This window comes from Penicillium concentricum (assembly GCF_028827145.1).
Source record: "Penicillium concentricum strain IBT 3081 chromosome Unknown utg000002l_segment0_segment0, whole genome shotgun sequence".
Classification (NCBI taxonomy): Eukaryota; Fungi; Ascomycota; class Eurotiomycetes; order Eurotiales; family Aspergillaceae; genus Penicillium; species Penicillium concentricum.
In genome coordinates this window covers 8,461,630-8,476,578 of record NW_026622755.1, presented here as the reverse complement: position 1 = coordinate 8,476,578, position 14,949 = coordinate 8,461,630, and the positions used below count along the sequence as shown (strand labels likewise).

Sequence of the window (14,949 nt, the reverse complement as noted above, 5' to 3'; positions counted from 1 at the left end):
TTCTATAGAGTCTTAATATACTTACTATTTCCACCTTTCCTCTGTACGTTCTACACCCACACTCTCTCCAACTCCAGTGGGATACATCATCATCAGGACCCACTTCGAGCCCACCTCAAGATTAATGTTAACGCTCGTGGAAAATCTGGGCACTCTAATATTAATTCTCCTAGACCGCACACATCGGGCCTTCCTGCTGCATAAACTTCCGAAATATGCAACCATGTCCTTCGTATACGCTACTTAAAATAGTCGCGATCGGATCCTTTTGCGCTAATTTTTTATGAGACGCTGAGAACGCATCTAAACCCCATAAGGCGGTTACTGAACCTACATTTTAAGATCAACTTCTTTTTCTGTGGATTATCTTGTCGCTCGTGTCTTGAAGTTGGATTCGATGAGTCTATTTGGGCGCTTACTCTTCCTGCCTTTCTACCTAATTCCGATAGAATGAGAGTCGAGATACGATTCGTTGCAATGATAGATTGGGCACCAACCGTGTGTGTTTCATATTTACCCATCCTTGATCTATATCCATTTCAATACACGGTAGCCCTGCGGGTGGGGCTTTTCTATCCATGGATCTTAATTGCCGCTTTGGGGGTTTTGGGGGCGGGACGGTCAGGCTGGTATATTTCAGTCTGGACTGGACTGGCCGTTATCATGTGATATATTCTGTTACTTTGAAGCCTATATTGTATGGAACGTCTAAAGCGTCATATATTCGAACGATCTGGGTACTTGAAAGATCTGCCGCCTTAGCTGCTCGTAGGGGTTAGCCTTGAAAAGGTATAATCGAGATAGGGTTGGGGATATTGATGTCGAGACTTTAAGGCCAATCTGGACTGGCCCCCCGCCACGCATGTACTTTTCTTTCTTCGCTTTTCGCCATGACAGATGTCGGATTAGGGCTGCCCGCCTTGAATGTTGCTTATATAAGAATGAGGGGTTGTGGCGCCCCGGGGGTGTGCTCAATTTTACTTGCCCAAAAAGCGGCGAGAACTGAGCCTAAAATGGAAAGTTCATATCTGAGAACGTGATACATTCCATGGAATGCGACGGTGAACCTGTGGACCAGATCGGGTGTTCCCGTGAAATGACCCATGGGCACCTGACTTCTGCACCAGACTTTCTTCATTCTAGTTTCTACATCACGTCTATGAACAACTCATATTGATAACTAGACTTCATGTATCTTATTCTCGAAGATCGGCATTTATATATGCCATACACAGATGTGTGTTGGTCTACAATACCTGGCTGCATCATTTTGACTGTAATCCAAGCGATCAAGTATCGCTAGTGGTTGTGCACTTCCGTGGTAACCTTTGGACTTGCCCAGGTGTTCTAGCCGCCTTATATCCAACCTACACATATAAGTGCCCCGACCCAAGCCACACCTAGAAGAAGGTACCCGGCGAACAGTTACAGTGGCAAACATACAAGCTAAACAAGATATTTCGTATTTCTCTACATCCAAGCCAGGGAAACCCTGTCATTGCGATAACAGCGACAACGGTGCTTTTTCTCGCCCATTCAGCGGTCAGTCTGTGACTTGATGCCAGTATCGCGAAGTAGCCACAATAAGCAAAATATCACACTAGTCATTGTTCCACGAATTATGGGCCAGTAGTTCTCATTCCAGGAAATGAGTGATTGTGTTGCCCAGATATACGTCATTTTTAATATGCGTAGTGGGGAAAATGGGCGTTGATGTGACGCCAACGGCGTTGGTGTGGTGGCACACGAGAGCCCTGATATAGATACCTGCACAGTAAACCAATGTGTAGGGGCGACTAAGTGTGCCACCTGGACAACTCTTTCAATGGATTATATTGCCAGGCAGTAATTTAGTCCACTCTCACTTTCTAGGGTCAGGAGTAAATAAAGTCTCCAGTCAAATTCTATTAACTTATTTTTCATATGTATACTCTTAAGTGTAGTTGATTAATACCTTATAGTTATATATTCTATGTTAAATTCCGTCCTTTAAACTAGTTTTATTCCTTTTCTTGAAAGAAGCTATAAAAGATCAGTAAAAAGATCAGATAAGAAGTAGTATTAAGCCTATATAGTTTATAGTGTTAAACTAGTGTACTATATACTCTAGGCTGTCTTAGCACGATACCCTTCCTTAGCTTCTCGGGCCTTAACTTCTTAGGTACCCCCTCCTTACGAAGTAGTATAAAATACGAATAGAAATGGCACACTTGGTCGCCCCGCACAATGTGCCCAAATATAATGGGTGTATCTGTGGACACACTAGCTTGAACTAGAAACCAAGCATGCCTTGTTTCGCTCTATTTTTAAGGTCTATAAGCAAATCAACCTAGCAACAGAGGATTTTGATTATATCGGTACCAGTTTAACATCTGAAGTCAATGATGCTAAAGCATGAGGATCAAAGGTCTCTAGACCAGGTAATGTCTCAGCATTTAGTTAGGACTAGTAAATGTCTACATAATATGTACTGATCTTGCTTGCCCCAGATACCTCAAAGCTCTCGTTTTTTCACCGAAAATTGTCACCGCCGAGGAACCCTAACATGGATCTAACCGAGCGCTAAAGGAGAAATCACCTAGCCGATGACCATTATCAAGATAAGCCAGTAACAAAAGTGCTCGTGCTGGGGCCTCTGGGCAATATGACAGAAGCGAGCAATTCGACTCCCAGTGGCAATAGTCATTTGTTACCTCGGAATCCAAAGCCCTTAAGAGATCGCGAGCCCAGTGCACCAGAGGTCCCTTTGAGTAGTAGGGTCTCATTGCTGTACTACCCCCATTTGTGTGTCCCAAGAACTCTTAAAGGCAGTTGGGGCACAAAGTTTACAGGCGTCTATGTATGTTGTATGTCGCATAAAACGAAAACGAAGTAAATTTAACCGTGCTTCGCATTGGAACCCGTGCCAGCTGCAGCACAATAAGCTATCAAACGCGCCACCGTGCGCTTTGCGAGACGCAACTACAACGTACATATTATCTTGGGATCTTGGCACTGAGGCTACATATTCCTCTAGATAGCTCTCTCTCGCTAGACGGTCGAAGGTCAATCCAATCTTGAATCCAGATGCATTGGCGATGCTTCAGCAAATTCACAGCGATATCATGGAAGACGAAGGGAATATATGCAAAGAGGTTATCATGGCACGCTCTTTCCTCGCTTGATTCATCCAAGAAACATACGTATTTTTGCAAACGATAACTCCGGGTATCTAAGTCACGAGCCTGCAACCCAAGTATGTATAGACGCCAGAATATGACCAGGCCAGCCGGACATAGAAAGGCAAATATATGTACCGTCCCTGCATCTCCCCGGGGCAAAGTATGTCATATCCACTCATCAGCTTCGAGATGATGGTATCTTCTACCCATCCCATCCCCTCTATCCAACCTGTGTCGCAGTTGCACCCGGAAAGAAAAGACAGGGCAGAACCGGCCTTGTCCATTCCTTTTCATTAAGACTCACATTCGCGAGAATCGCTGAACCTTTGGTATAAAGATACCACAATCAAGGATACCCGCCACATAGGAGCGCATCGCGTTCACGTCTTGCTCTCGTCTCATATTCTTATTTCAACATTTTGTTCACGCCCTCCCACCAGACTTGAGAATCTGCTCCAAGTTCTCCCGACTTTTTTGGTTTGTCGTCTCGTGGTATTGCAGCTTTTTCTCGAGGTTGGAGATCTCAGCGGTGGCCTCGCCACTCTCACGCGTGAGGCGCTTATTGACTGTGTCGATGGGAACGTTGACAAACCTGGGACGGGGGGCATAAGTCAGTCTCAATTTCACGAAAAATAGAGCGAATGAGAAATTTCCCCGACTGTCTCCCTGTTTCGAAATCGTAAAATTGGAAACAGGAAAAAAAGGCATGAAATAAATAAGAAATAAAAGGCAAGATATGAAGAAAAAAAAATAAAAATGCTCACATTTTGCCGACGCCCTCATAAACCCTCGTCTCGGAAGGCAACTCAGACAACTCCTTCGATGTAAGCTGTAGCATGCGGATATCGCGCTGCTTGGCCGTCATATGAGCCTTGGTGATACTGATCTGCTGCTGGGAAGCGATCGCACGGGCCTCAATCTCCTGAAGGAGCTGTATTTGTTGAAACGATTAGCATTTGCATACCTTAATTGGAAGTGACATCTTCAATCGGAAACCAGAGAGACAAGAGGCCGAGCGAGACCGGTTTGGATTGGCGCGCCACTTCCCCTGGCCATCTACTCGCAGTATCCGACCCAAAAATGCGAGATTATTCAGCTTGAGACACACCTTTTGGAGAGCTTCGTTGGGAATCGACATCTTGGCTGTGGATGTTGTCGGAGCTTGAATGTGGTTGAGGGGTAGGAGGGGTGCGGAGGAACGGGCGGAAGTGAAATTGTTTTGTCGTGGACTCCGGATTAGTTATTTGATTTTCTCTTTGGAGTAAATATGTATCGACTGATTTGGTTTTATTGAAACTGTCTCGCACGGGTGTCTCTGTGCAATGTCTTGATCAACAGAATCAATTCGACTTGCTCGGCGAGCCCGTTGGGGTCAAGGCGGTGGGAGAGTGGGGCGGTGGAGTATTGCCTGACTTAGGGCTCGAGGTATACGAGAGGTACGGAGTATACGAGAGATGCGTCAAGTTCCCGAGAAAAGTATGGAGTTTGTGTTGGACAAGGCAGACAGACATACATATTTGTCTCTGCTATGTGTCTCTTTTGTTGAGAGATTCTAACTAAACTGGGTTAATATTGGCTTCAGCAATTCACATGGTATGGACTTCTGTCTAGGAAGGGCGAGCTCAACATGCGCTCGATGCTATCCAGATCTCCTTGAATATGAAAAGAAAACCAAGCAGGTCTTTCGGTGCTTAGATCCCTTTGCTGGAAGCATCTCTGGGTATTATGTATTATCCAGCACAAAGAACATAATTCCACGCAATTTTTACAAGCACCAGGGCCATCTGACAGATGTTTTGGACTTGAATGGCTTCATTTAAACTAGATAATCCTAATTTAAGTCTTTATGCATAAAGATATCCAGTTTATACTACAGAAAGGTAGACAAGTTGGAAATTCTGGCACCCACAAAATCATGGGAAAGAAGAAGGCCATATTGCGCCATCAGGGTCTTCTAGAATATGGAAACCGCGCACAAATATCTCAAATAGCGGTGTGATAGAGTGTGATAGAACATAATAGAAGGATATTTTACGCAACGCCAACGTAACGCCATGAGATCCGAGATCTTGTAGGGAGGGATATCACTGCCGTTTATAGCATGTAGGAGTGACGACCGAGAAAGTCCGTGTGGGTGCTAATCTAATTGAAATTGGTGCTAATACAAGCAGCCTTTTACCTAAGATTTAATAGCTATCGAGAGAAAAAGTTGGACATGGATATTTGAGTAGGTAAAATCAATGCGTATTAAAAAAGATCGCAATTCCCTCCAGTGCACCATTCCATCAACGTGAAGATAACAGAAATCTAAAAACCCTAAGTATCGAATCGATTTCCAGGCAGATCCGAAAATCAAATGAAAGTAAGACAAATACCAGATTGATTGGCATGACAGCAAGAAAAGTAAAAGACCGAACCAAGGAGATCATTATTGGACCCCATACGCCCCGAGCCCGAACTCCATTTCCCACTGAGATTTTTCTTTTGGAAAACCCATCGGCATGGCCAGCCCTTGCTCATGTTCTCGTCCAGGAGTACAGCAGCAAAAAGTTGGTCAGCCCACATTCAATAACGCGATAGACCTATGCAAGGCCCTTGGGATAGCCAGGGCCATAGTTCAATTATCAGAGCTTAGTAGTTGTTGGAGTTGGGATCCGTGGAGCACCACAACTCGAACTCAGTGCTAGTAGGGTCAGCCATGCTTTCATGGTGAGGCATATCCCATGTTGAATCCCGGCCCTCGAGGCTCTGCATGCTGGGGAGGTACGCAGACGACATGCTAGGATGAGCGTATGAAACAGTGCTGGGGGGCATGGACGGTGCCGATGAGGCAGCGTAAAAGCCTGGCTGGGTCTCGTCAACCCAGGTCGAATATGAGCCAGGAGTGGCAGCATAGGAAGAGCCGGCCATGGTGGCAACTCCAGAAGACTCGGCGCTATTGCTGAGAAGCCGGGGATCCATGTCATGCATAGGAAAACCGTGTGATGGGTGGGTAAGCTGAGGCTGGAGCAACTCGTGGTGAGCAGCACCAGGGAGTCCAGCGAGGGAAGAGCCATATCCAATGCCCTGCTGGTTTGGGCTGGTCGGGCGGTAGTGTATATCTCCAGCATAGGATTCGTGACCCTGGAGAGAGTCGGGCTGCATCGCTGGGAGGCCATTTGGGTGGCTTGTGTTTTGCCAGGAGGAGTGAACAGATCCGGGTGTCATCATCGAGTCAGGCCCAAATGGCGAGGAATCCCGGCTACTGTCATAGTAGGCCTCTTCAAAGCTCTGGGATCGAGAGTGGATATAGGAAGACCCACGACCCATACTTGATCCAAGATCACTGTCCATGTCAGAGAAAAATCCCTCATCGACGATAGTAGGAGAGCTACAATCGCGTCGATTGGCAGGTGGGGGCTTGTTGGGCGAGAACTTGTAGTCTGGATGTGTTGCGGCATGGTTATCCCGTTCTAGCTTTGCCAGGTCTTCGTATTTTCGGCGAATCTCAACGGGCTCTAGCTTCCAGCCCAAGCCCGCGATCTTTGAGACGATCTGATGGTTATTCGCGCCCACTAACCTCTTGGTGCGCTCTGCGTATGCAGACCGGTAAAGCATGAAGGAATTCATGGGCCGAGAGATCTTCCCATTCTTCTTGCGGACTTCGTTTTGTCGCTCATGAGCAGACCGAGACACCCAAGCATCCATGTCTTTGATCGGAGTAGTGTGGAAAGTTTCAGTGAGCTGACTGATTGGTCCATCAAGCTTGATACCTGGATCGGAGAGTTCTCTCCGGTTACGGTTGCGTCGCTGCTTGGCTGCCTTGACTGGTGTCTTGTTGCGAGCATGCGGGGCCCGTGTCCAAGGTGGCGAAGGGGTCATCATGGTAGGTGACCCCATTGGGATGAGACTTTCATCAGATACCGGAGGAGGCGTGGTGACCTGGGTACCAGACATCATGATCTGATTTTACGTATCTTGTCAGTCTCAAACACGGTCAAATGGCAGCATGGGAATCTAACTTACCGACTGAGGGGGCATGTTTTGAGGGAAACTGGGGGTGGTATGGAGTGGGGGAGAACCGTAGTGCTAGGATGGTTAGTATTGCGATTAGGCAACATCCAGAAGACAAGGGACTCACCATTGCTTGGGACTGGTACTGGGACTGTGACTGAGGCTGCCGCTGAGTCTGGGGCTGGGTCTGGACACCGTTGTTTTCCTGGCCAGACATATTTATGGTGTTGTACACAGGTCGGTATATGCCAGAGCCTTCGAAGGACTCTTCGGGCAAGGGATGTCCGTCTGTGGACTGGGGAGGCGTAGGAGGAATGGGTCTTGCCACCAAAGTCATTGTTGTGATCTTTTAGACCCTGATAGATAGGATAAAAAGATAAGCCGATAGAGGTTGAATCGCTAGGAAGTTCCAGCGAGAGTAAAGAAGAGAAAGGGAAGCTCCAGAAAGAGGAAAGAAGTGGAAGAGATGTAGAATAAAGATATTCTCTGCTGTCCTACCCAGATGATGGGTTTGTCTTGCAGTTTAGCTCCCCTGAAAGAGGTCTCAAACACGGCTGCAGATAGATCTGCTGGTAGGTGAGACAAACACTACAACAATCCAATTGGATGAAGTGTGTATGAAAGTAACTAAGTATGAAGATCAAGTGGATATGTGAATTCCAGTTCAAAGAAGTTGAGGAACAAAAAGGCAAAGACTTGAAGATTGAGGATTGAAAGATGGGCGGGTCTCGAAATAAATAGAGTCGATGGTAGAGAGAGATACGCAAACAACTAGAGGCTGAAACTGACTCAAGAAGAAGGACTGGAATACAATACGCATGGCGTGAATCTATTTCCCTTGGTTAGTATTCAATTTACTTTACTTTATTTTTATTTTTATTTTATACTTATTTTATTATATTATTATATTATTTTATTATTCATAGTATTTATATTATTATTATTATAATTATAATTTTACCGTTTCTTTTATATAATTTTGTGATTTCTTAGTTTTTTTTTTCCTTTTCTTTTCTACTCTAAATCTAGTGGAGGCGTTCATAGATTGTTTGCCTTTTTTTGTCCTAGTCAGATCTGCTATTGGTTTGATATGCTCAATTTTCTACCTGGGTTTGCCATTCAGTGCCTATAATAGTTTGATATGGCATATACTATGTTACACCCTCCAAGGGTCCTAGCAATATCTCAAACACTTCGTCTTTGTGCCAAATTTGGAGAACTACAAATAGCCCAGAGAGAAAGAAGAAGGTTCGGAAGGTTGACGAAACACCGAATAACCCCGGCATAGAATCCACATAAACTCCAGTATGGAGCCCATTGCACTGGGGGGCGCAGACCATGGACCTGTAGGAACTTTCAAACGCCCGGTACCCGGGGATGCAATAGGCCACATTCAAATGGCAAATGGAAAGGAGACATTCGGAGCCGGGGTAAGAGGGGCTTAGATGCGAGATGCTTGGGAAATGTCATAGTGGTGATCATAGCTTAGATGCACGTTCGTTGGAATGTTTTCTTTTTTTCAAGAATTGCTTTTTAATCTTTTCTATACAGCTTGGCACTTTGACATTTGGAAAAAGCAATCACAGAGAGGCATATAGATGATGCAAGTATCCAGAAAGATGTTAGTTTGGAGAGAAATAGGAAAATAAAGCACAACAAAACATGTAGCTCATTGCTGTCAAGCGTAGTATACGTGACGTGATACTGTATAACACCCTCAAATGGAGACGCTTAAGAGCAAGGCTAAGCCTGCAAGACATGCTAAGGATGTAGCGCAAACCACAAGACTAGTAATCTCCTTTATCATATTGACTATACCGTAAGCCCCATCTACTTCGATACCGAGTCACCTTTTCTAGAAGGCCTGCCCCACGGTTCAACCGATGAAACTATTTCCGCTCAAATCCCCCGGATATCTCAACCATGGATTGCTATACAGAAAGAGGCAACAGTCTAGATCTGGGGAGTACGTAACTCGTAACCTTGGGTCCGGGGAGTCGGGGAGTCCTGGTTCAATTTTCCCATTTTCCATTCTCCCCATATTCATTATTAAGGTCAGGGATGACAATCAGTGGAGAGCTTCGGGGGGAAGTCTAGTCCTGTCCTATCGCGGCTGTAGTGGAGTGGACCCTCCCTGATCGACGGAAAGTTGACATTCCACGGCTGATGTCGATATGACCAGAAAATAGACTAGAAAGTCAACAGCGCCATTAGATGCTGATTGGTTACGCCCCACCTGGGTGATGTATCCGGTGAGTACCTACGCTAGAATTGGTTCAACTAAGTCTTGGCAGATTTTCTCGGTATGACCTGCCTTGCCCTCATTTCTACCACTTCTCAGATTTCTATACTCGGCTCGTGTCATTTCGCCATGGATTGCACTTTTGTGTGATTTGTACGGCAACGCCGATCTATAATCTACAATACTTGATGTTGGATTTCGGCTTGTCCAGGTTCGGTGATCCACCCAACGCCACGGGAAGTCATGAACTCATTGAACTCAACATCCCTGGAAGATCTCCCCGATCAATATTCTCGAGCCTCTTGACTACTCCAGATATGCACGGCAGTTCGCGCTTACTCGGGGACGTGTACTCGGGGACACACCTACTTCCCGATCAAGTCTAGCAGACACGACACAACCTAATATGGCCATTGCTTTGAACAAAACCAGACCCTGAGATAGGTCACTGGGTACTAGAATGCTCCCAAAGCTTGGATGTGGCTGTTTACAATGTGCGGTGAGAGACCAACCAACCCCTGCAGCTTTTCTTGAAGGGATTATCATTCCCCAGGGACTGGCTCATGGGCTCCATTGGGACCTTGGACGCAGGAACCACGTTATTCTATAGCCCTCGTCGTCTTGAAGGCTTGGCAATGCATGTATTTCTTTGTTTGGTCCTGCACCCTGTCCTTGCTCGGGCACTCGAAAACTGCCTAGAGGAACGCAGAATGTCGATCAATTGCTGAATTGGTGGAGAGCGTGCAGATGCCATGTGTGATCTGCGAGTTGGAAGGCTGAGACCTGCACTGCTGGGCCATGTGGGTTACCCCCCAAAGAAGGTGGGGAGTTGATACAAGCCTGTGCTTTGAGCTTATCTTCTTTTGCTTTTTTTTTATCTCCTAGACGGCCCTGTCAGGCATCCTGTAAGCATCTTATTTGTCCTGATACATATGCCGCGATTCTCTCCCGCGATCTTATGCTGCAATCTTATGCCGTGATCTTATGCCGTGATCCTATACCGCGATCCTATGGGGCGGAGTCAGAATGTATTCCAGGTGCGATCAAAGAAACAACATTGAGATGGCAACAAAGCTGCCTCCGCCGACTCGGAGGAATTACATTGGGAAAGCTGGTGATGTTGAGTTCGTAGTACTCCATATCCCAGACCCCATTTGATATCCCAAATGCTTCCCCGGCACCCAGGTACCCTACAACATAGTTGGTACTCCACGGGTGCCTAAGTTTGATATCAGGATTTTAGTTTTTATGCAAGTGCGTTTCCCTAAGTCCTGATTCCTAGGACCAAAAATGAGATATCAATAGACTCTTCTCCGCCGCATCGGGGAGAATCATCGGTACGAATAGCCAACGGCCCTGTCCACCGGGTTGTGCAATTCCTAAAGCCGATCCCAACAGGCGCTAATTGACCGTGCTCACGAATGAGGTGCTCGGGCCTCTGAGCCACCGCTGTAACTGGTCGCGTACTTAAGAACTCATCTCTAATAAGCGTGAACCATATTGACAGCCACCCCGTTTAGGCCTACTTTTCTTCCAAGCACTTCTAGAAGGTCGATATCCTCGACAGAAGAGGATGAGCTCCAACACTAACTTTCGGTTGGTCGCAGTTCAGTCTGCTGACTCGACTACTTTCGGAAGTCCCAAAACACACAGATCTCCACGGTCCCAATGCTGAACGGCGTTTCATGTTGACACTCCTCTTTCACCCCCTGATCGCCTGTTCAAGTGTTTCAAATGCTTCTAAAGATATCTTCGTTTCAAGATATTCTTAGCAGGTCTATTGTTGATGCTATTTTTATAGTGACAGCACGAGAGAAAGAGAAAGAGGGTTGAGGGACTGATCCGCATCATGGGAAAGGCGATCTACATCTGATAATGAGAACCAGCATAAAAGAAGGGTCAAGGGACTGACTGGATTAGGAAATTTTGTTACTCACATCTTCATTCGAGGCCATGTCCCCGATACCCCGAATCCCCGATTCCCTGAACCCTGAACCCTGAACCCAGTAGTCCATCTATAGTGGCTTTTGCAGCTACGGCTTTTGCAGGGGCTCGGCTTTTGTAGGGGCCCCAGTTGACACCGCCGGATCGGCCGAACGTGGGTGTTGGTGTCATCTCATCTTGCGATCTACTTGGCTTTTTCTAACATAGTAGAACATAGACCTTGAATGTTTTCTGTGTTTGCTACAAACTGTTTAACAAGTTACTACAAAGTGCATTTGCCCGAAATCACTGCGGTCAGGCCGCGCAGAGAAGACCGGGGGGATGTACCGGAATTGGCAAACTATAAATTGCGCGCAACCAGCGGATCATTCGACATTGGAAATTGACGGCTCCAAGAGCCCCATAAAGCCTAACTTTATCCTATCAAACCCTAATGAAGATTCAATATAACCATGGAATATGCTCAGGTGGGTTAAGATCAGATCTGTGTCAACCCTTGGATTTTCCCAGACCGCCAGGGATTCCCTGTGCAACCTTGGAATAGCGGCTAGACTTCATTTGTCAATCGATATATACGAGGGTTTGATGCGCTTGCTGCCCAAAAAGGAGAAACAGCCTGTAATAACATGCAAGCCTCAGCCAAAATATAGTGGTATTCTCAACCAACAGTTGGACTTGCTCACGATTGGTTGGAGTCTGAGATTGACGGGTTATCTGCCAGAGTGTGCACGGTTGACCAGATATGTAAATGCACATACTTCGTACTGTGCACAATTTAGATGCATATCTCTTGTCCCTGCATCATTTTTGTGCTGTACCCGACCTGTTGTGGTAACCTTAGAAGTGAAATCGTATTGTCTTGTCTATCCTTAGCACGAACATTGACTACCAGCCTGCGTTTCTCTCCTTCTCTTCTCTCTTTCTCTCTCTCTCTCTCTCTCTTTTTCTTTTTTTTTGCCAATTCTCACTAGCTTTGCATAGTGGCAGCAACGGACGTCGATCGCCATATTGATGATTCTGGGCATAGACTGTCCATCCACAAGCCCCTCAGTTATGGAGAGTTGATATGTGTGATTTGGATGTCACAACTCTAACGCCCTACGTCCCGTCCTTGGGGGACCGAACTGGCCGAAAAGCGAGATTTCCACGGTTCTTATTGCTTGATAATCAACTCATATGGACTGGTATGCGCTTGTGTTGTCTAAATTTGTTCGACATAGTACCATTGTTTCCTACGGGGAGCAAACTCCGAGGAGAAAGGTCAAAGATAATAGATTTGGATTCTCGGGTCCAACGAATCGGACCACCTCTTTTCTCTTTCCCCCGTGGTCAATCCACAATTTTCCACTTGGATTTTAATTGAAACGAACAATTACCGCCTATACTCAGAGCCGGGCCAGGCGAAACAGGCCGTTAGTGGCAAGCTAGACTCGACAAATCCGACAAGCTCAGAATAGACAGCATGAACAGATCCCGTGTCATTAATAATACGATATACTAGTGCCTGTGGACTCATCTGGGGCCATACTAATCTTGAAAGTACCTAGCTTCATCTGCCTAGGAGCCCCTGTCGGCTTGGCTGTCAGTCACCTGTTCAAAGATCAGCGGATATCGCTTATCTCCGTAGCCCTACTCCATACAATATACGTTGTCTACGGAGGTCTTCACAGATCAGCAAGGAGAGTTACTCAATTTGTTCAAATAACGGCATGTCAGTGCTTTAGAGTTCACTAAAGAATCGGAGGCTTATGGATAATTCCTAGCAAGGCAAGAGCAAGAAGAGAGATGGATACCAGAGTTTCGCGCGATGTATGTGATAGTCGCTCTTCCGTCACATCCAACGGCGCCTTGACTCCGGGTGTCTAGAATTTCCTCCACCTTTGCGGGTATCGGTGCCCCGTAAGTGGATTATCTACGCGGGATTTCGGCTGTGTCCAGATTCTTGCCTTAGGTGTTTCGCTGATTTCCAACCGAAAAAAAACACAGAACACGGAATACGACGAATTCTATACAAGCCAAGGGAAATTAATAACTTGCCTCACGAAAAATTCTAGTATTCAAACGGGAGTGGTAACTCCGCTGTTCAATTTGTAGAACGGGTTGGGTTCCCAATTAGGTCTGGCGCAATGAAGGCAAAAGATGGAGGCTGTCGGTTAGAAACGCAAGAAATTGGGGCCTTGAAGCAGTGACCACTGCTTGGCATAGCATCTGTGCTTATTTATGATCTCTTATATAAATGGAGTATGGCAGTACAAAGTAGATATGTACTCCATACCTGATCTATGGTGGAGCACCCGACTTTAATCAAAGAAAGAGATCTCCAAACACGAATGCAATTGTCTTTCCTTTCGTATCAAAGGGGATAGTTTAGTTGGGGTCAATACTAGTCACCTGTTACCCGTGTCTGAGTCTAAAAATTGATTTGACAGATACCACAGCCCTAGAGCTCCCATTCTCTTCTCTTTCCCCTTCAGGTTTTATAGTCATGACGTCTATAATCTACAACCCTATAATACTCTTATCAGCTTTCCCTGTATCCATGACTATGACATACAATTATAAAAGTTCAGACTCAAATGCCTGCGGGAGCCGGCAGCACACGAGTGGCCGGGTCAGCTTCCGGAACTCCACTCTCCCTATTTTTCCACTTTTTCTATACGACAAGAGATATGAGCTGCATAAGTGGAGAGGTAAAAGCTCGGATCACGATCGTGTCTGCCGTATGAGCCTAATATGTCCAATCACGATGTATTTAGATTGCCCTAAGCTGATTCCAGCTCCGGAACTCCGAAAGGAGTATGATATGTGGAGCGTACATCTTTAGATCCCGAAACTGATTCTCGACTTACTCCGTACTTTCTAACAATTTTCTAATAGGATCATCAAGCGTCATTTTAACAGCTAATCATTGTTCTCTAGTTATTATTTGCCTTTTAGGCGAAGTCATGCGCCGTAAAGGTATACCTAGTCAATATGACCGTGATTCGGGATTCCCGTACAATATATTGTGCCTCTATATAGAGAGATCTTCCATCTAGTAACACTGGACCCTTGGACCGTATTCCCACGCACATCTGATCAAATTTGAAGAAAAAAACTGGGGGAAATGACATTTACATTCATCTTCAGTTTCAGTTTCAGCTTCATATTCGCATGTCATGGATTCAATGCAGAGCTCCGCGGTTTTTTTCGGCCCTTGGCGTTCCGAGCTCGTGGATAACATTGTGATCTATTATGTATATAGTATAAACTCACTTGTCTCATTTCCATTTCCTAAATTCCTCCTTTTTATTGGAGGAGTTTTCCCTATTTCCATTATCATTAATTTCCCCCACGTAGCCTCAGTAGATCTACCAATATCCCTGTCCAAGCCCCCTTTTAAAGGTGGAATTATGACAGCAATATGACAGGATGATAGATCAACTCCTTATGTATTTCGAACTCCGTGCCTAGACATGCCCGATTCAAAAGAACAAATTGCCGCGATATAGGGGGGAAGATGAGTATGCAGCTAACGCTACGCAGGTTAGTGCGTGATCTACATCGATCGCCTCCAATTACCATTGGGGACGGTCGCTTGTAACTATGTAAGTTGACTGCGCCGCATGC

General features: G+C 45.8%; 2 protein-coding genes across 2 annotated transcripts; both read right to left on the bottom strand.

Moving 5' to 3' along the window:
- Positions 1 to 3,584: 3,584 nt before the first annotated feature.
- N7517_006947 (putative prefoldin subunit 1) lies at positions 3,585 to 4,299 on the bottom strand (the record flags this gene model as incomplete). Its single annotated transcript, XM_056724677.1, has 3 exons — positions 3,585 to 3,753; positions 3,926 to 4,092; positions 4,270 to 4,299. The coding sequence occupies 3 exons, from the start codon at positions 4,297 to 4,299 to the stop codon at positions 3,585 to 3,587; spliced, it is 366 nt and encodes a 121-aa protein (XP_056580927.1).
- Positions 4,300 to 5,792: 1,493 nt separating this feature from the next.
- Positions 5,793 to 7,491, bottom strand: N7517_006946 (HMG-box domain-containing protein; the record flags this gene model as incomplete). Its single annotated transcript, XM_056724676.1, has 3 exons — positions 5,793 to 7,103; positions 7,167 to 7,229; positions 7,282 to 7,491. The coding sequence occupies 3 exons, from the start codon at positions 7,489 to 7,491 to the stop codon at positions 5,793 to 5,795; spliced, it is 1,584 nt and encodes a 527-aa protein (XP_056580926.1).
- Positions 7,492 to 14,949: the final 7,458 nt, after the last annotated feature.